Source organism: Acomys russatus, chromosome 14 (genome assembly GCF_903995435.1).
Source record: "Acomys russatus chromosome 14, mAcoRus1.1, whole genome shotgun sequence".
NCBI classification, from domain to species: domain Eukaryota; kingdom Metazoa; phylum Chordata; class Mammalia; order Rodentia; family Muridae; genus Acomys; species Acomys russatus.
The window spans coordinates 56346961-56367134 of NC_067150.1; the positions used below are offsets into that span (position 1 = coordinate 56346961).

The 20174-nt window shown below is 50.6% G+C and overlaps 1 protein-coding gene and 1 long non-coding RNA gene across 2 annotated transcripts in view; one reads left to right on the forward strand and one right to left on the reverse strand.

The window, feature by feature from the left end:
* The window catches only part of Igdcc4 (immunoglobulin superfamily DCC subclass member 4), a 42351-nt gene that overhangs the window by 18440 nt on the left and 3737 nt on the right, over positions 1–20174 (forward strand). The window contains 13 exon segments of the mRNA XM_051156685.1: positions 6712–6848; positions 8292–8432; positions 9306–9461; positions 10314–10727; positions 11186–11350; positions 11868–12005; positions 12515–12688; positions 14340–14576; positions 14658–14759; positions 17795–17978; positions 18648–18775; positions 18922–19092; positions 19299–19436. Of these exon segments, the coding sequence (XP_051012642.1) occupies positions 6712–6848; positions 8292–8432; positions 9306–9461; positions 10314–10727; positions 11186–11350; positions 11868–12005; positions 12515–12688; positions 14340–14576; positions 14658–14759; positions 17795–17978; positions 18648–18775; positions 18922–19092; positions 19299–19436 (2285 nt within the window).
* On the reverse strand, positions 5301–6610 carry LOC127198654 (uncharacterized). Its single transcript, XR_007831829.1, has 4 exons — positions 6565–6610; positions 5879–5920; positions 5550–5687; positions 5301–5389 (listed from the first exon to the last, which is right to left on the reverse strand). It is a non-coding gene; the product is annotated as an uncharacterized LOC127198654 (long non-coding RNA).

Here is a 20174-nt window from a genome sequence, read left to right on the forward strand (position 1 = left end):
ATACACTAACATGTGCACAGATCTACACATACACTAACACGTGCACACATCTACACATACACTAACACGTGCACAGATCTACACATACACTAACACGTGCACACATCTACACATACACTAACACGTGCACACATCTACACATACACTAACACGTGCACACATCTACACATACACTAACACGTGCACACATCTACACATACACTAACACGTGCACAGAGCTACACATACACTAACACGTGCACACATCTACACATACACTAACACGTGCACACATCTACACATACGCTAACACGTGCACAGATCTACACATACGCTAACACGTGCACAGATCTACACATACGCTAACACGTGCACACATCTACACATACACTAACACGTGCACACATCTACACATACGCTAACACGTGCACACATCTACACATACGCTAACACGTGCACACATCTACACATACGCTAACACGTGCACAGATCTACACATACGCTAACACGTGCACAGATCTACACATACGCTAACACGTGCACACATCTACACATACACTAACACGTGCACAGATCTACACATACACTAACATGTGCACACATCTACACATACACTAACACGTGCACACATCTACACATACGCTAACACGTGCACAGATCTACACATACGCTAACACGTGCACACATCTACACATACACTAACACGTGCACACATCTACACATACGCTAACACGTGCACAGATCTACACATACGCTAACACGTGCACAGATCTACACATACGCTAACACGTGCACACATCTACACATACACTAACACGTGCACACATCTACACATACACTAACACATGCACACATCTACACATACACTAACATGTGCACAGAGCTACACATACACTAACACGTGCACAGATCTACACATACACTAACATGTGCACACATCTACACATACACTAACACGTGCACACATCTACACATACGCTAACACGTGCACACATCTACACATACGCTAACACGTGCACACATCTACACATACACTAACATGTGCACACATCTACACATACGCTAACACGTGCACACATCTACACATACACTAACACGTGCACAGAGTACACATACACTAACACGTGCACACATCTACACATACACTAACACGTGCACAGATCTACACATACACTACACACGTGCACACATCTACACATACACTAACACGTGCACACATCTACACATACGCTAACACGTGCACACATCTACACATACACTAACACGTGCACACATCTACACATACACTAACACGTGCACACATCTACACATACACTAACACGTGCACACATCTACACATACACTAACACGTGCACAGAGCTACAAATACGCTAACACGTGCACACATCTACACATACGCTAACACGTGCACAGATCTACACATACGCTAACACGTGCACAGATCTACACATACGCTAACACGTGCACAGATCTACACATACGCTAACACGTGCACAGATCTACACATACACTAACACGTGCACACATCTACACATACACTAACACGTGCACAGATCTACACATACGCTAACACGTGCACACATCTACACATACACTAACATGTGCACACATCTACACATACACTAACACGTGCACACATCTACACATACACTAACACGTGCACACATCTACACATACACTAACACGTGCACACATCTACACATACACTAACACGTGCACAGAGCTACACATACACTAACACGTGCACACATCTACACATACGCTAACACGTGCACACATCTACACATACGCTAACACGTGCACAGATCTACACATACGCTAACACGTGCACAGATCTACACATACGCTAACACGTGCACAGATCTACACATACACTAACACGTGCACACATCTACACATACACTAACACGTGCACACATCTACACATACACTAACACGTGCACAGAGCTACACATACACTAACACGTGCACAGATCTACACATACGCTAACACGTGCACACATCTACACATACACTAACATGTGCACACATCTACACATACACTAACACGTGCACAGATCTACACATACACTAACACGTGCACAGAGCTACACATACACTAACACGTGCACACATCTACACATACACTAACACGTGCACACATTACACTACACTAACACGGCACAGATCTACACATGCACTAACACGTGCACAGAGCTACACATACACTAACACGTGCACACATCTACAGATACACTAACACGTGCACACATCTACACATGCACTAACACGTGCACAGAGCTACACATACACTAACACGTGCACACATCTACACATACACTAACACGTGCACACATCTACACATACACTAACACGTGCACACATCTACACATACACTAACACGTGCACACATCTACACATACACTAACACGTGCACAGATCTACACATACGCTAACACGTGCACAGATCTACACATACGCTAACACGTGCACACATCTACACATACACTAACACGTGCACACATCTACACATACGCTAACACGTGCACACATCTACACATGCACTAACACGTGCACAGATCTACACATACACTAACACGTGCACAGATCTACACATACGCTAACACGTGCACAGATCTACACATACGCTAACACGTGCACACATCTACACATACGCTAACACGTGCACACATCTACAGATACACTAACACGTGCACAGATCTACACATACGCTAACACGTGCACAGATCTACACATACGCTAACACGTGCACACATCTACACATACACTAACACGTGCACACATCTACACATACGCTAACACGTGCACAGATCTACACATACGCTAACACGTGCACACATCTACACATACACTAACACGTGCACAGAGCTACACATACACTAACACGTGCACACATCTACACATACACTAACACGTGCACAGAGCTACACATACACTAACACGTGCACACATCTACACATACACTAACACGTGCACACATCTACACATACACTAACACGTGCACACATCTACACATACACTAACACGTGCACAGATCTACACATACGCTAACACGTGCACAGATCTACACATACGCTAACACGTGCACAGATCTACACATACGCTAACACGTGCACACATCTACACATACACTAACACGTGCACACATCTACACATACGCTAACACGTGCACACATCTACACATACGCTAACACGTGCACACATCTACACATACACTAACACGTGCACAGAGCTACACATACACTAACACGTGCACAGAGCTACACATACACTAACACGTGCACACATCTACACATACACTAACACGTGCACAGATCTACACATACGCTAACACGTGCACAGATCTACACATACGCTAACACGTGCACAGATCTACACATACGCTAACACGTGCACACATCTACACATACACTAACACGTGCACACATCTACACATACACTAACACGTGCACACATCTACACATACGCTAACACGTGCACACATCTACACATACACTAACACGTGCACAGAGCTACACATACACTAACACGTGCACACATCTACACATACACTAACACGTGCACAGAGCTACACATACACTAACACGTGCACACATCTACACATACACTAACACGTGCACACATCTACAGATACACTAACACGTGCACAGAGCTACACATACACTAACACGTGCACACATCTACAGATACACTAACACGTACACACAGCTACACATACACTAACACGTGCACACATCTACACATACACTAACACGTGCACACATCTACACATACACTAACACGTGCACACATCTACACATACACTAACACGTGCACACATCTACACATACACTAACACGTGCACACATCTACACATACACTAACACGTGCACAGATCTACACATACACTAACACGTGCACAGATCTACACATACGCTAACACGTGCACACATCTACACATACACTAACATGTGCACACATCTACACATACACTAACACGTGCACAGATCTACACATACACTAACACGTGCACACATCTACACATGCACTAACACGTGCACAGAGCTACACATGCACTAACACGTGCACACATCTACACATGCACTAACACGTGCACAGAGCTACACATACACTAACACGTGCACAGATCTACACATACACTAACACATGCACAGATCTACAGATACATAGTTTGTTTGTTTGTTTTTTAATCTTCAGAAGAAGAAAAAAAGAGGTTTAAAGAAATCTAAGGTGTCTGGGCGTGGTGGCACATGCCTTTAATCCCAGCACTTGGGGGGCAGAGGCAGGTGGATTGCTGTGAGTTCAAGGCTAGCGTGGCCTACAAAGTGAGTCCAGGACAGCCAAGGCTACACAGAGAAACCCTGTCTCGAAAAACCAAACCAAACCAAACCAAAACAACCCAACCCAAAAACAACAACAAAAAAACCCAAATAAACCATAAAAAAGTAAGTTTCTCATGCCTTCAGCTTCCAGGCCAGCAGGTCCCCTTCCCAGAGATAACATCCTTTTATAGGGACACTTAGTACATATCCAAACTAGTAAGGATTTGAATCTCCACTCATGTTATCCTGTGGCACAAAGCACACTGTGGAGATGGCTCTTGGCCCTGCAGCATTCCATCACAGGAAGTCGCCAAACTTGTGAAGCCAGGAGATACCCAACAGTTCCCAGCCTCTGGCTTTGTGGCCAGGGCTGCAGTAAACATGGCTGAGACTGACTGTGATAGAGAGTCCTGGAATTGCCAGGGCTAGATTAGAACCCCCTTGTTATCAAATCTTATCACCAGCTTGCCCAGGAAAGAGAGTGAGTGCATTAGGTGATGCTTGCAAGACAAGTGTGCTTTCCCAGATTTCCTCACCCATTTGAGTTGTTTTTGTTTTTATTAATTAAACATTTTTTTATTCTTTTACATATACATTTATATTATTACACATATATACAATAAACTACCTATGGCAAGAACAACCGTGATACAATCAGGAATTATATAAGTGTTACATTCTTAGTATTTTGGCTATTTGTATTGACAGCCTTGAAGAGAACAGCTTTCCTATCTTGGTGAGTCTAAAATTCTGAATGTAGATCAATTTCCATCACATCTCGTCATTATCAACTTAAAACATCTATCTAGACCTAAAAGCATCTTAACCCCTGTACAACTAAGCTTCAATGTAAAACTAAGCTACCTGGTCTTCAACTTCTTCAGAGACTTGAGAAGGAATAAACTTGGTTACCTGAGTGTGCTGGGAGTGCAGGTTAGTAGCTTTCCAGTGAGAAGATTGAGTTGCTTTTGAATCCTTTGGTCAGTCTGTTAGGTGAGGTTGTATCATAAAGTTTGGCTTTGCATTCCTGTGACTACGGGCCACCTTGTGTGTCACCTTCCCTCACCTCAGGCCACCTTCTGTGTCACCTTCCCCCACCTCAGGCCGCCTTCTGTGTCACCTTCCCCCAGCTCAGGCCGCCTTCTGTGTCACCTTCCCCCAGCTCAGGCCGCCTTCTGTGTCAGCTTCCCCCAGCTCAGGCCGCCTTCTGTGTCACCTTCCCCCAGCTCAGGCCGCCTTCTGTGTCACCTTCCCCCACCTCAGGCCACCTTCTGTGTCACCTTCCCTCACCTCAGGCCACCTTCTGTGTCACCTTCCCCCACCTCAGGCCACCTTCTGTATCACCTTCCCCCACCTCAGGCCACCTTCTGTGTCACCTTCCCCCACCTCAGGCTGCCTCCTGTGTCACCTTCCCCACCTCAGGCCACCTTCTGTGTCACCTTCCCCCAGCTCAGGCCGCCTCCTGTGTCACCTTCCCCCAGCTCAGGCCGCCTTCTGTGTCACCTTCCCTCACCTCAGACCACCTTCTGTGTCACCCTTCCCCACCTCAGGCCACCTTCTGTGTCACCCTTCCCCACCTCAGGCCACCTTCTGTGTCACCTTCCCCCACCTCAGGCCACCTTCTGTGTCACCTTCCCCCAGCTCACAGGCCACCTTCTGTGTCACCTTCCCTTACCTCAGGCCACCTTCTGTGTCACCTTCCCCCAGCTCAGGCCACCTTCTGTGTCACCTTCCCTCACCTCAGGCCACCTTCTGTGTCACCTTCCCCCAGCTCAGGCCGCCTTCTGTGTCACCTTCCCCCAGCTCAGGCCGCCTTCTGTGTCACCTTCCCCCAGCTCAGGCCGCCTTCTGTGTCACCTTCCCCCAGCTCAGGCCGCCTTCTGTGTCACCTTCCCCCAGCTCAGGCCGCCTTCTGTGTCACCTTCCCCCAGCTCAGGCCGCCTTCTGTGTCACCCTCCCCCAGCTCAGGCCGCCTTCTGTGTCACCTTCCCCCAGCTCAGACCACCTTCTGTGTCACCTTCCCTTACCTCAGGCCACCTTCTGTGTCACCTTCCCCCAGCTCAGGCCGCCTTCTGTGTCACCTTCCCCCAGCTCAGGCCGCCTTCTGTGTCACCTTCCCCCAGCTCAGGCCGCCTTCTGTGTCACCTTCCCCCAGCTCAGGCCGCCTTCTGTGTCACCTTCTCCCAGCTCACAGGCCACCTTCTGTGTCACCTTCCCTTACCTCAGGCCACCTTCTGTGTCACCTTCCCCCAGCTCAGACCACCTTCTGTGTCACCTTCCCTCACCTCAGGCCACCTTCTGTGTCACCTTCCCTCACCTCAGACCACCTTCTGTGTCACCTTCCCCCACCTCAGACCACCTTCTGTGTCACCTTCCCCCAGCTCACAGGCTCCCTCTGCTTCTTCCCAAGGCTTGTCACTCTTCCCAACGGCGTCCTCCAGATCCTGGATGTCCAGGACAGTGACACGGGTTCCTACCGCTGTGTAGCCACCAATTCAGCCCGCCGACGCTTCAGCCGTGGGGCCTCACTCAGTGTGGCCCTCAGAGGTAAGGGCCCAGCCCTGGTATTCAGAAAGCTGATTGGGTAGTAGCTCTACATGGGATAGAACTGGAGTTTGCGACCCAAGACTCCAACTTTTCAGTCAGGGCTTCTTTCCTCCTTATGGCGTACCTGTGTTTCCTAGGGTTGGACAGGGACTGGTGAGCAGGCATCAAAAGAGGGGTGTCCGTGCCCTGCAGTCTCTGGTCCCTTCTGCCCCTCCAGGTGCCCTAAGGACTCTGGGCAGGTGGGGGGACTCACCCCCATCTCCTTCTAATGTACTGCCAGTCTGGCTCCTTGCCACCTGTACTCTGGTCCTTTTCTGTCTTGTTTTGGTTTGGTTTTTCAAGACAGGGTCTCTCTGTGTAGCCTTGGCTGTCCTGGACTTGCTTTGTAGACCAGGCTGGCCTCGAGCTCACAGCAATCCACTTGCCTCTGCCTCTCAAGTGCTGGGATTAAAGGCGTGCACCCAGCTTTTTTTTTTTTTTTTTAATATTCATTTTGTGTGTTTGCTCCCAAGTGCCATGGCATTCATGAACAGAGAACGATTTGTGGAAGCCAGTTGTTTCCTTCCACTAGGTGGGTTCCTGGGACCCGACTTGGCCACAAGCATTTTTACCTGTTGAGTCCGTTTTCTGCCTATCTTTGAAAAGCTCCTGCCAGGGTAGTAACAAGGGCACCAGTTTCCGGGTCACGAAGACCTGTTTTGAATCCTGGCTCTCCTCACCATCTGTGTGACCCTGAGATGGGAATGAAATGTGTTTGGCACTCAGCTTCTGCTCAACAGATCTCACAGCAAGCTTTCCCCAAGGTCGTACTCACTTGGGCCGTCCCTCCTCTCCGCTCCTCGCATCCTCTGGTCCCAGGGCCTCTCAGGGCGGTCTTTGAGCTCTCTCGGGGACTGGATCTCTGCCTCCCCCTGCTGGACAAACAAGGTGTTCACCGTTCTGCCGCAGGGGGAGAGAGAGTATCTGGCACAGAAACACAGCTCGAAGCTTCCTAGCTAAAAACTGGAGCCCAGCTTTTGCTTTTACACGTAGAACCCCGAGGCCCGTGGGGAAGGGATCTGCCTAGCTCACACAACGCCTTATAGGCTGTGTGTGATCTAGGACTGAGTGCTGCATCCAAGGCAGATGCTGGTGGGCTGGATTTGGAAGGGAAGTATGGGTGTGGGTGTGTGATCTGCCCAGTAATTCTGGGGTTTCTTTTGTGTCGGAGAGCATCCTTCTGGCTCCAAGAGAAAGAGCTCTAAGCACACGCACACACACACACACACACACACACACACACACACACACACACACCCGCACACACACCCGCACAGCTCTGCTGAGCTTGGCAGCCTTTTTCCTCTTCTGACAGAAGGAACCATGATGCCCCTGTTCACCTGCCTCAGGCATTTCAGGAGCAGCAGGTGGCAGGCTGACTCTGTCCTCTTATCTTCTCGACAGGGTCCTTGGAGGCTCCCAGGGGCCAGGATGTGATCATTGTGGCAGCCCCGGAGAACACCACGGTGGTGTCTGGACAGAGTGTAGTGATGGAGTGCGTGGCCTCTGCTGACCCCACGCCTTTTGTGTCCTGGGTCCGACAGGGTGAGTACAGAGGAAAGAGAAGGAGGAGACTGGAGGGGGGTGGGTGGGAGGGGGGCTGGGAGGGGAAGTTCAGTATCTCACAGGCTCCAACTCAGGAGCTTCTACCTAAAGATGAAAGGAGAGCATTGACTCCACAAAGCTGTCCTCTGAAGGAGAGCCGGGTGTAGTCACGCATGCCTTTAATCCTAGCACTAGAGAGGTGGGGCAGGATCTTTGACTTCCAGGCCACCTTGGTTTACAGCCAGAGCTACCCAGAGAAACCCTGTCTTGAAAAATGAGAGCGAGGGCTGGAAAGATGGCTCAGAGGTTAAGAGTACTGACTGTTCCTCCAGATGGTCCTGAGTTCAATTTCTAGCAACCACATGGTGGCTCACAACCATCTGTAGTGTGATCTGGTGCCCTCTTATGGCCTGCAGGTGTACATACAGGCAGAGCACTGTATTCATAATAAATAATCTATCTTTTAAAAATACAAGGAGAGACAGAGGCCATTTAATCACTGTTCACCCACTTCTCATCTGCCTTTTTTGTTGTTGGGTTTGTTGTTTGTTTGTTTTGAGACAGGGTTTCTCTGTGTAGCCTTGCCTTTCCTGGACTCGCTTTATAGACCAAGCTGGCCTCGAACTCACAGTGATCCGCCTGCTTCTGCCTTTCAAGTGCTGGGATTAAAGGCATGTGCTACCACGCCCGGCCCATCTGCCTTTCTATCTAGGGATGAGAGTTACAGGACTAGGACCAGAAGGAACTAGCATTCAATCCAGTGACTGTGGTGCTGCTTTGCAGGGGGGTGGGGCAAAGCATAGTGGGATCCTCGCAGGAAAAGAGGGCAGGCGTACAGCATCCCCCTTCAGCCTGCTCCTTTTCTGTCACCAGATGGGAAGCCAATCTCCACGGATGTCATCGTTCTGGGCCGGACCAATCTACTCATTGCCAGCGCACAGCCCCAGCACTCTGGTGTCTATGTCTGCCGGGCCAACAAGCCCCGCACCCGCGACTTCGCCACTGCTGCCGCCGAGCTCCGAGTGTTGGGTGAGTGCTGGAACTGTGGGACACTAAGGACGGGTGGGTGTTGGGGGGGGGGGTAGGCGATCCTAGAAGATGAAACGCGGAGAGGGATGACGTGAGGGAAGAATTTATTTACTAATGGTCACTGTTGGAGTACTGGACTTGGTGGCTACAGGATGGAGGAGAAAGGGGTGTGTAAGGCCTGACTTGGGTGATGGGGAATGAGAGAGTGGGGGAGCAGGAGTGGGATGGAGTTATGGAAGGAGGTACTGGAACGGTCTGAGGGGTGTGAAGCCTTGGGGCCAGAATCTATACGTGGTATCGTGGTAGCGTTTGGAAAGCTGTGTCAGGAATATGAGTTCGATGCCAGCCCCAGCAAAAGAGTTAAGGCCAGCTAGAGGGTAAAAAGCCTATTTCAAAACAAATTTATTAATCAACCAATCAAACAAACAAGAGCAGCTGGGGTGATGGTCAGGCAGGGGGATCAGACATTCAAGGCCAGTGTGGGCTACAAAAGACTTTGTCGTGCACTCGGGAGGCAGAGGCAGGCAGATCGATGTGAGTTCTACAAAGAGTTCCAGGACAGCCATAAACAGAGAAACCCTGTTTCGAGAAACAACAACAACAACAAACAACAACCTTGAGTATCTGCTGGGTAAACGAGGCACTGGGGAGGAGGGAGGGAAGTTAGAGCCTAGGACTCAAGAACTGGAAATCTGCTGAGCACAGGAAGAGGCGACTAGCCCAGGGCGAGCGGGTAGGCAAGTGGACCCGGGCTGGGCCCGGGTGATGACCTCAGAAAGAGGCTAGGGGCGCGGTGATGGAACATTTGGGGAGGAATGGATCCTCTTTTCAGAGTCTCTCTCCTGCCCCCAGCGGCCCCTGCCATCTCGCAGGCGCCGGAGGCACTGTCGCGGACACGGGCCAGCACCGCGCGCTTCGTGTGTCGAGCGTCCGGGGAGCCACAGCCGGCTCTGCGCTGGCTGCACGACGGGGCCCCGTTGCGACCCAACGGGCGCGTCAAGGTGCAGGGCGGTGGCGGCAGCTTGGTCATCACTCAGATCGGCCTGCAAGACGCCGGCTACTACCAGTGCGTAGCTGAAAACAGTGCGGGAACCGCGTGTGCGGCTGCGCCCCTGGCGGTGGTGGTGCGCGAGGGGCTGCCCAGCGCCCCAACTCGGGTCACGGCCACACCTCTGAGCAGCTCGGTTGTACTGGTGGCCTGGGAGCGGCCTGAGCTGCACAGCGAGCAAATCATTGGCTTCTCCCTTCACTACCAAAAGGCAAGGGGTATGTCTACTCATGACCAAGGGACCCCAATTAGGGCGAGCCCGGGTTAGATGACTGAAGGATTGCCTTAGTGGTGACTTCTGCAGGTGGCGGGAAAGGATGGGAGGCCATCCTGCTAGGCGGTCTAGCCGTAGAGTTCTTGGTGCACACACACTCTTCCCCCACCACACCCCCAGAAGATGCTTCTCTTTACAAGGCTAATGATGTCATCATCTTTCATCCCAAGTATCTATCTGCAGTAAGAGCTATTTCAATTAGACAGCGCAGGGAACTTCCTGACCTTTTCTGGAATTAATACAACGGGTAGACTAGACGGCAAAGACGTTTATCTCCTTCACCCTAGATCATCTGCAATGATTTTGCTACACATAGCCCAGTAGGATCCCCAGACAGACTGGAGCTAGTTAGACAAGGTGTGGGCTGTGACAGTTCCTTTGTCCCCCATGCCACCACTTCAGGAGTGGACAACGTGGAGTACCAGTTTGCAGTAAACAATGACACCACAGAGCTGCAGGTTCGGGACCTGGAACCCAACACGGATTATGAATTCTACGTGGTGGCCTACTCCCAGCTAGGGGCCAGCCGCACCTCCAGCCCAGCCCTGGTGCATACACTGGATGACGGTAGGACAGGCGAACCTGCAGTGGCCTGGGACACAGAGATGCTCCCACACAGTGACAGTGTGCCCTAAGGCCCTCTTCCCTGCCTTGTGATAATCTGCTGTGCCCTGTAAAGGAGTAGGCAGAGGTTCTTCTTCCCAGTGTAAAATGGGGAAACTGAGGCTCAGAAAATGAAAGTGACTTGCCCAAGGTCAGTAGGACAGCTGGGACTAGAGCCCACCTCTTGTAAGTCCCTGTATCGTGCAGCTCTTTGTCCTAACACCCATGTACCATCCAACCCTTGGCTATAAAAGCTTCTGGGCCACACTGTCTGCCAGCCTTGGGGTAGGAAGGATGTCTCCTCATTCGCCAGCTTGGGGCTCCCCTGAGAGGCTCCCTTTCCTCCCTCAGATCCTGGGCCTGCTTCTGACTTGCTGTGTGACGTGGGCAAGTCTCTGACCGTCCCTGACCTCCCCTTCCCCGCCGCCGCCACTGCCGCCGCCGGCGGAGCGTAGCTCATGTCAATGTTGTTCTGTCTCAGTCCCCAGCGCAGCACCCCAGCTTACCCTGGCCAGCCCCAACCCCTCGGACATCAGGGTGGCATGGCTGCCCCTGCCCTCCAGCCTGAGCAACGGGCGGGTGGCGAAGTACAGGATAGAGTACGGTTTGGGAAAGGAAGGTGAGTGGAGCTGGGGCAGTGTGGAGTTGTCGGGGGGCGGGGGTTCTCCACCAGATGCGGGGTCCAGGAGGAGCATCGGGAAAGGGGAGACTAGAGAGGTAGTTCAATGTGGAAAGTATTCGTGCAAGCCTAAGGACCTGAGTTCAATCCCAGACCTCATGTGTTTAAAAAAAAAAAAAGCCTGGCATGGTGGTGACGCCTGCTTGTCATCCCAGCACAGGGGAGATGGAGACAGAGGACCCTCTGGGGCTCACTGGGCCAGTCCTCAGGCTTGGACAAGGGGTGGGTACTATCTGTCGTTGGGGAGAAGAAAGAAGATTGTGCTTTGGACTTTCTCTGTTGAACCAAGGCCAGTGGGCTTCCCTTGGAGGCATGGGGCCTGCTTCCATGCTGGGGCATGAGTGCCCAGAGTACCTCAGACACCTGACACGGAAGAGTCAGTGTGATAAGTTTAAAGATCATGGTCCCCAATGAAGGACACCCAGTAGCCTATCCTTTTTTTGTCCCAGAAGATCAGGTTTTCTCCACTGAAGTGCCCGGAAATGAGACACAACTTACGTTAAACTCGCTTCAGCCAAACAAGGTGTACCGAGTCCGGATTTCAGCCGGCACTGGGGCCGGCTATGGAGTCCCTTCCCAGTGGGTGCAGCACAGGACACCCGGTGTGCACAACCAGACCCATGGTACGGAGCTACAGGGGCAGACTGGACAGTGGGTACAGGGGTTCTGTGCCCTTGGAACCTGGGCCACCCCCCAGCACAGACCAGTTATTGCCACCCTCTGTCCCCCAACCCCTGCACACACACACACACACCTGATGCACCAGGGAGGCCTGGGTGTGGGAGTGAAGGACTGGGCTCAGATAGCTCCCTGTTTACTCTGTGACTTTGACAATCCACTCATGACTCTAAAACGTCTTCCCTACCAACGGGTGGCAGCAGGCTTAGTAATGTATTAATGCACAGAATAGGAGCTCCCTGGGTTGAGTGCATGGCTCATATGGTAGAGAGTTTGCCTAGCACACACAAAGACCTAGGTTTGACCCCCAGAACTGCGTAAACTTAGCGAAGGACCAGATGTTCAAGGTCTGCCTCACCTACATAGTGAGCCTGGGGCCAGCCGAGGATGCATGGAACTCTGTTTCAAAGAACGGAAGGAACCCATTAAATAGTAGCTGGCTTTGCCAAGAACCCTAAGAATAGAGTGATTAAATGTCTACGATTTGGCTACCATATTCAGACACTGGGCAAGTTAGTTGACTTTATGAGCTCAGTTTCTATCTGTAAAATGAAGATAATAGCTTTAAACAAACAAACAAAAGGTGGGGACGGGAAGATACAAGTGAGGGGATAACAGTCGGGATGTAATCTGAATAAATTATTTAAAACCAACCAACCAAACAAACAAACCTGTATTGGGGCTGGAGAGATGGCATTGCAGTTAAGAGCACTGGCTGGTCTTCCAGAGGACCAGGGTTCAACTCCCAGCACCCACATGGCCGCTCATAATTGTCTGTCCAGCCTGAGGGAATCTGACACCCTCACATAGATATACTGCAGACAAAACACCAATGCACATAAAATAAATAACATATACATATATAAACCTGGATTATAGAATTATAAGAATGAAGTAAAAATATGCAAGGGCAGCCTAGTAAAGGGCTTGCTCCTTTTCAGGAGTTCAGAGTTTGTATACTGGAAGGAAAGAAATGAGCCCACAACTCTGACTAAATAAATAAATTAAATACTTTAAGAAATTAAGATATATATACAGTGTTTGAAAGTGTCTGACAAGCCAGGTGTGGTGGCGCACGCCTGTAATCCCAGCACTCGGGAGGCAGAGGCAGGTGGGTCACTGTGAGTTCAAGGCCAGCCTGGTCTACAAAGCGAGTCCAGGACAGCTAAGGCTACACAGAGAAACTCTGTCTCAGGAAAAAAGAAAGAAAGAAAGAAAGAAAAGAAAAGAAAAAGAAGCTGTCTGACATTATAGCCAGCCCTCTAATCTTAAGCTCCAAGTATGGCTTCCCACGCTAATGGTCCCAGACCTTCATGGCCTCAATAGCCCTTTGCCTGTATTTACTCTTGCAAGAGACCTGCAGGAGCCCCTGTTCCCCAACAGCTGGCCTGCATAGAAGCGCCCCTGTTCTGTGTGCACGCAACATGCTCCCGTACAGCTAAGATGCAAGCTCAGACCCACCGGGTGGTGACAGAGTGGAACAGTGGGCACAAAGCTACGCTGTGCCTCGCTCCTGGCCAGCACTGGCCCCCCCTTCCTGACAACCTCACACCTCGTTCTCCTCCTCCTGTCCCCATCACCTTCCTCTGCCCCCAGTCCCCTTTGCCCCTGCAGAATTGAAAGTGAGGGCAAAGATGGAGTCCCTGGTGGTGTCATGGCAGCCGCCCCCTCAGCCAACCCAGATCTCTGGATACAAACTCTACTGGCGTGAGGTGGGGACAGATGAGGAGACAGACGGTGACCGCTCCCCGGGGGGCCGTGGAGACCAGGCTTGGGACGTGGGACCCGTGCGGCTCAAGAAGAAAGTAAAGCAATATGAGCTGACCCAGCTAGGTGAGCGGGCCGGGGCTTGGGAGGGTCACGTGCTCCAGGCAAGCGGGGTGCGGGGAGAGTGACCCTCTTGGCCTTCTCCAGTCCCTGGCAGGCTGTACGAGGTCAAGCTGGTAGCTTTCAACAAACACGAGGACGGCTACGCTGCTGTGTGGAAGGGCAAGACGGAGAAGGCGCCCACGCCAGGTGAGGGGGAGGCGGGGGGGGGGGGGGGGGGGGGGGCTTGGCTCAGAGCTTCCTTTTTCCTTACCAGCCCTCAGACAGTGTGTGCCACAGCCACCCAGCCCACCCTCCTGGGTAGGAGCCCTTCTGCTGTCAGAAGGCACCCTTTATTCTCAAGCAAAGCAGAGCAAATGAGGAACACCTTGTCTGATGAGTGATTTCTGGTTCCAATGTTAAACCTGTAGACAGTTTTAAAAATCACACCCATCTATACCACAGGATCCATCAGATTATGCCATATTTTTTTTTTTTTTAAGATTTACTTATTTAGCCAGGGGTGGTGGCTCATGCTTGTAATCCCAGCACTGGGGAGGCAGAGGCAGGCGGATCGCTGTGAGTTTGAGGCCAGCCTAATCTACAAAGCAAGTCTAGGACAGCCAAGGCTACACAGAGATACTCTGGGGGCGGGGGGCGGGGGGGGGGGGAGGAAAGATTTATTTATTATGTATATAACATTCTGCCTGCATATACACTGAATGCCAGAAGAGGGCACCAGATCTCATTATAGATGGTTGTGAGCCACCATATAGTTCCTGGAATTTAACTCAGGACCTTTGGGAGAGCAGCCAGTGCTTTTAATCTCTGAGCCATCTCTCCAGCACTATCCCTTAATTCTTAAGCAGGGAGAATATTTTTATGGTTTATCTAAAAAAATATTTTTATGTGTATGAGTGCTTTTGCCTGCGTGTATATCTGTGCTCCACATGTGTTCTTGGTCTTCCTCCAGGCCAACGAAGGGCTCCAAATCACCTGGGACTGGAGTGACAGTCAGTTGGGAGCTGCCATGTGTGTACTGGGAATCAAGCTCAGAGTTGGTTTTTCAAGATAGGGTTTCTCTGTGTAGCCTTGCCTGTGCTGGACTCGCTTTGTAGACCAGGCTGGCCTCGAACTCACAGAGATAGACTGCCTCTGCCTCCTGAGTGGGTGGGCCACCACGCCTGGCAAATCCAGATTCTTTGGAAGAGTAGCAAGTGCTCTTCACTGCCGAGCCGCCTCCCAGGCTCCTGGGGTTTTGCTTCTGCCCAACCCTCTGCTAAGGTCAAAACTATTTTAAGGTTGGTTGGTTTGTTTGAGGGTAATAGTCAGTTGAAAATTTATTTATTTTTAATTTTCTTTACATCGTATTTCTTTGGGGGTGAGAGGAATCTGTTTCTCTCCAACCACATGGGTCCTAGAGTGAAATTTAGGGCCTCAGGCTTGGTGACAGGCACCTTTTTACAAACTGAGCCATCTCACTGCTCAGTGTTTGTTGGGGAGGTTGTTTGTTGATTTTGTTTTGTTTTGTTTTTTTCTTGAGACAGAGTCTCACTATTCATCTCTGACTGCCTAGGAATTCCCTCTGTAGATCAGGCTGGTCTTGAACTCAAAGAGACCCACCTGCCTCTACCTCCCTAGCACTGGGACTAAAGCTGTGTGCCGCTACGCCCAGCAATTTCCCAGCTCTTGTTGCTTTTAGAGGCAGGATTTCTCTGTGTAGCTTTGGCTGTCCTGGAACTTGCTCTGTAGACCAGGCTGGCCTCGAGTTCAGAGATATACCTGCCTCTTCCTCCAGAGTCCTGGGATTAAAGGCTTGTGCCCCACTGGGCTAATTTCACAGTTCTTGAAAGCAAACTCTATAGGTGAAAATATCCTGTCACAGTGTCACAAGGGCCAAAGAAACAAAGGGACTCATCTAAGGCCTCATAAAACCCAGACTAGCTAGGGCCAGGAGCCCTGGCTCCCAGGGAAGGGTTTGGTGATGTGTGTGCTGCCCTGTGACCCTGCTTTGTCACCTTGAGATCCATCCTCATGTTCAGGTTTGTTTGTTCGTGTATTTGTTTGTTTTTTGAGACAGGGTTTCTCTGTGTAGCCCTGACTGTCCTGGACTTTCTTTGTAGACAAGGTTGGCCTCAAACTCACAGAGATACGCTTGCTTCTGCTTCCTGAGTGCTGGAATTAAAGGCTTGTGCCACCACATGGGGTGAAACCTGGGTTCTAATTCCAGTTAGTTTTTTTTTTTTTCTCTCTCTCTCTTTCTTTCTTTTTTTTTTTTTCTATGATGTTTGGCCTTTTTTTTTTTTTTTTTTTTTTTTTTTTTAATTCAGCAAATATTTTACTAAATATCGACAATGTGCCAGCTCTGTTCTGGAAAATTAGGATGAGGAACACAAATAAAGTATCTGCTCTCTTGAAGTTTATTTTATGCTTATCTAATAAACATTTGTCACCAAATAGTATACACTATACTAGATACTTTTCTACCTGCTTTGTAAGCATAACTAATTTAACCTCATAAGAACTCCCATGAAAGCCAAGCATGGTGGTGCACGACTGTAATCCCAGCACTCAGGAGGCAGAGGCAGGTGGATTGCTGTGAGTTCAAGGCCAGCCTGGTCTACAAAGTGAGTCCAGGACAGCCAAGGCTACACAGAAAGACCCTGTTTTGAAAAACCAAAAAAGTAAAAAATAAATTTAAAAAAGGAGTTTAAAATATTTTAAATAAATAAATGTATAGGAAAAAACCCTGAAGGCATAGGTACTGTCATCAGGTCCTATAAGAACAGGAAATGGAGGCACAGAGAGGTTTTGCAACTTCTCTAAAGTCACACAGCTACCAAGTGGCAGAGATGTAATTTCAATCAAGGTAGCCTGGCTCTGGAGCCATGGCATGCTTTCCCTGTCAGGTCTCACCAGCAATCCTTCTCAGTCGCTCTATGTGTGACCTTAGCAAAAAAATCACTTCAATTCTTTGGAGCCTCAGTTGCAGCGGAAATAATGCACCCAACTCTCAGGATGAAAAGAGAGGCCTAATGCCACTTGTGGTGTCACACTGCTACAACCCCTGCACTAGAGAGGCAGAGGCAGGAGGATAGAGACTTACTTACAGGCCAGCCTAGGCTACTGTGTAGTGAGTCCCTGCGGGAGTGGGCAGGGCGGGGTGGGGGGGGGCAGTCAGATGAAGCCTGTTGAGACTGTGAGTGTCCGTCCCCTCTCTCCACACTTGGATTTTTCCCTTTTAGACCTGCCTATCCAAAGGGGTCCACCCCTGCCTCCCGCCCACGTCCATGCAGAGTCAAACAGCTCCACCTCCATCTGGCTCCGGTGGAAGAAGCCAGACTTTACCACCGTCAAGATTGTCAACTACACTGTGCGCTTCGGCCCCTGGGGGCTCAGGAACGCCTCCCTGGTCACCTACTATACCAGGTACGGACAAGGGGGAGGCAGTTGGAGTGGGATAGACTACCAGGCTCTGCGGAAGCAAGGGCACACTCAGGATCTACACAGAAGTCTTTCACCTGACTGCTGGCCAGAGTGTGACAATAAGAATGGAGAGTTGTCTGGTCCCAGCCCCTTGTGACAGAGTGAGTGGTCACTTTTTGGTGAGTGTGAGGCGCAGCACGAGAGAGTTCCATCATCTGCTGGGAGCCTGAGCTCCTTCCATGCAGAAGATAGCTTAAGGAGCTGCTGGTGTGACTGAGGGAAAAAAACCCCCGTCAAAGGCTGCACAGATAGAAGCCAAAGAAAGATGCTTAAAAAGTGATTGGTCATGGAGGACACAAGGGATGGGATAACCATTGAGATGTAACAAGAGTAAATTAATAATAAAAAAATTTTAAAAAAAAGTGATTGGTCCCCCAGACACAGGATAACTTAGATTAATTCGGGAAGGCTTCCTGAAGAAGAGAAGTGTCTGCTTTGAAGGTTAGACACAGAGTAGCGTATATCCGTGCGTAGCTTGCCTGGGTGTGTGTAGGACGGGAGGTCTGTGGCCCCAAGGGCCTGCTTCCTCCAGGGTGGGGCCTGGCTGGAGGCAGGGCTTAGCCTGGCCTTCTACCTGGCTTGAATCCTGTCTCTATCCCTTCCCTCGGGAAGCTCCGGAGAAGACATCCTCATTGGCGGGCTGAAGCCGTTCACCAAGTATGAGTTTGCTGTACAGTCCCACGGTGTGGATATAGATGGGCCTTTTGGCTCCGTCGTAGAGCGCTCCACCCTGCCTGACCGTGAGTATCCACAGCCCTCTCCGCACGCGTGCCACAGTCTGCTGAGCCCAGTAAGGAGGAAGAAGGGGAGGCCGTACCCGCATTCTCTACCCCTTAGCTGGGGGACTGCGTCTCTTGACTCTTCGCCCGCCTCCCCTGTGCTGCAGGGCCTTCAACCCCACCTTCTGACCTGCGCCTGAGTCCCCTGACACCATCCACCGTTAGGCTACACTGGTGTCCCCCGACGGAGCCCAACGGTGAGATCCTGCAGTATCTCATTCTTTACAGCAATAACCACACCCAGCCAGAGCACCAGTGGACGCTGCTCACCACAGAGGGTAAGGATGCCCGCCCCGGCCTCCTTGCCCTTGCCCCCTCTCAGGTGACTTCGTTAGTCTTGAGAATGTTCTGAGGCCTTCTGGGATTGGAGGCAGAAGCTGCGGGTCCCGGTGCAAAGTTGGCTCGCCAGTGCCGCTTTGGCCTCCCGCCTCACTCCGTTCTCCCTGCCACTGTGCTCTCCCTCCGCTCCCCCCCTCCCCCACAGGAAACATCTTCAGTGCAGAGGTACATGGCCTGGAGAGTGACACCCGGTACTTCTTCAAGATGGGGGCCCGCACAGAGGTGGGGCCTGGGCCCTTTTCCAGATTGCAGGATGTGATCACTCTCCAGGAGACATTCTCAGGTAGGTACCAGGCAGGAGGGAGGAGGCCCTTGGGGCAACCCGGGGCCCAAGGCCCTGCATTGGCTGCCAAGGCCTTTCCTTCTGGAAACTGCATTTTCTTGAATTTGGAGCCTAGGGAAGTAGGGTGGAGGTGGGGCAGTGACAGCTTGCTAGAGGAACTGTCATAGCTTTGAGAGGTCTTTTATTTATAATTGGGGGGGGAGCACAGTGCACATATGAAGGTCGGAGGACATCAGAGAGATGGTTTCTTGGGGGATCTTGCTTTGCTTGGAGGATTGGCTTGGTGAGCTCAGGAAGTTTGTGAAGCAGAGTAGACTGCAGGATAGATAGAAACTCACCGGTTCAATCAAGATACAAGCCAGGCGTGGTGGCGCACGCCTTTAATCCCAGCACTCCAGAGGCAGAGGCAAGTGGATCCCTGTGAGTTCGAGGCCAGCCTGATCTACAAAGCAAGTCCAGAACAGCCAAAGCTTAACACAGAGAGACCCTGTCTCGGAAAACAAAACAAAACAAAAAACAAAAACAAAAAAATATATACAAAATAAGAACCAGGGCTCCTTATTGAGAATCATTGCACATGATTTTGTATGTAATTACATATGATATGAAGATGGGGCCAACAGGGCATTAACCACACACAGGACCAAAGAGATGCCCACTTAGTAAGATGCTGCCATCCAAACACAGGGATCTGAGTTCCAATTCTAAGCATCTGTGTAAAAGCTGCATGTGGCTGCT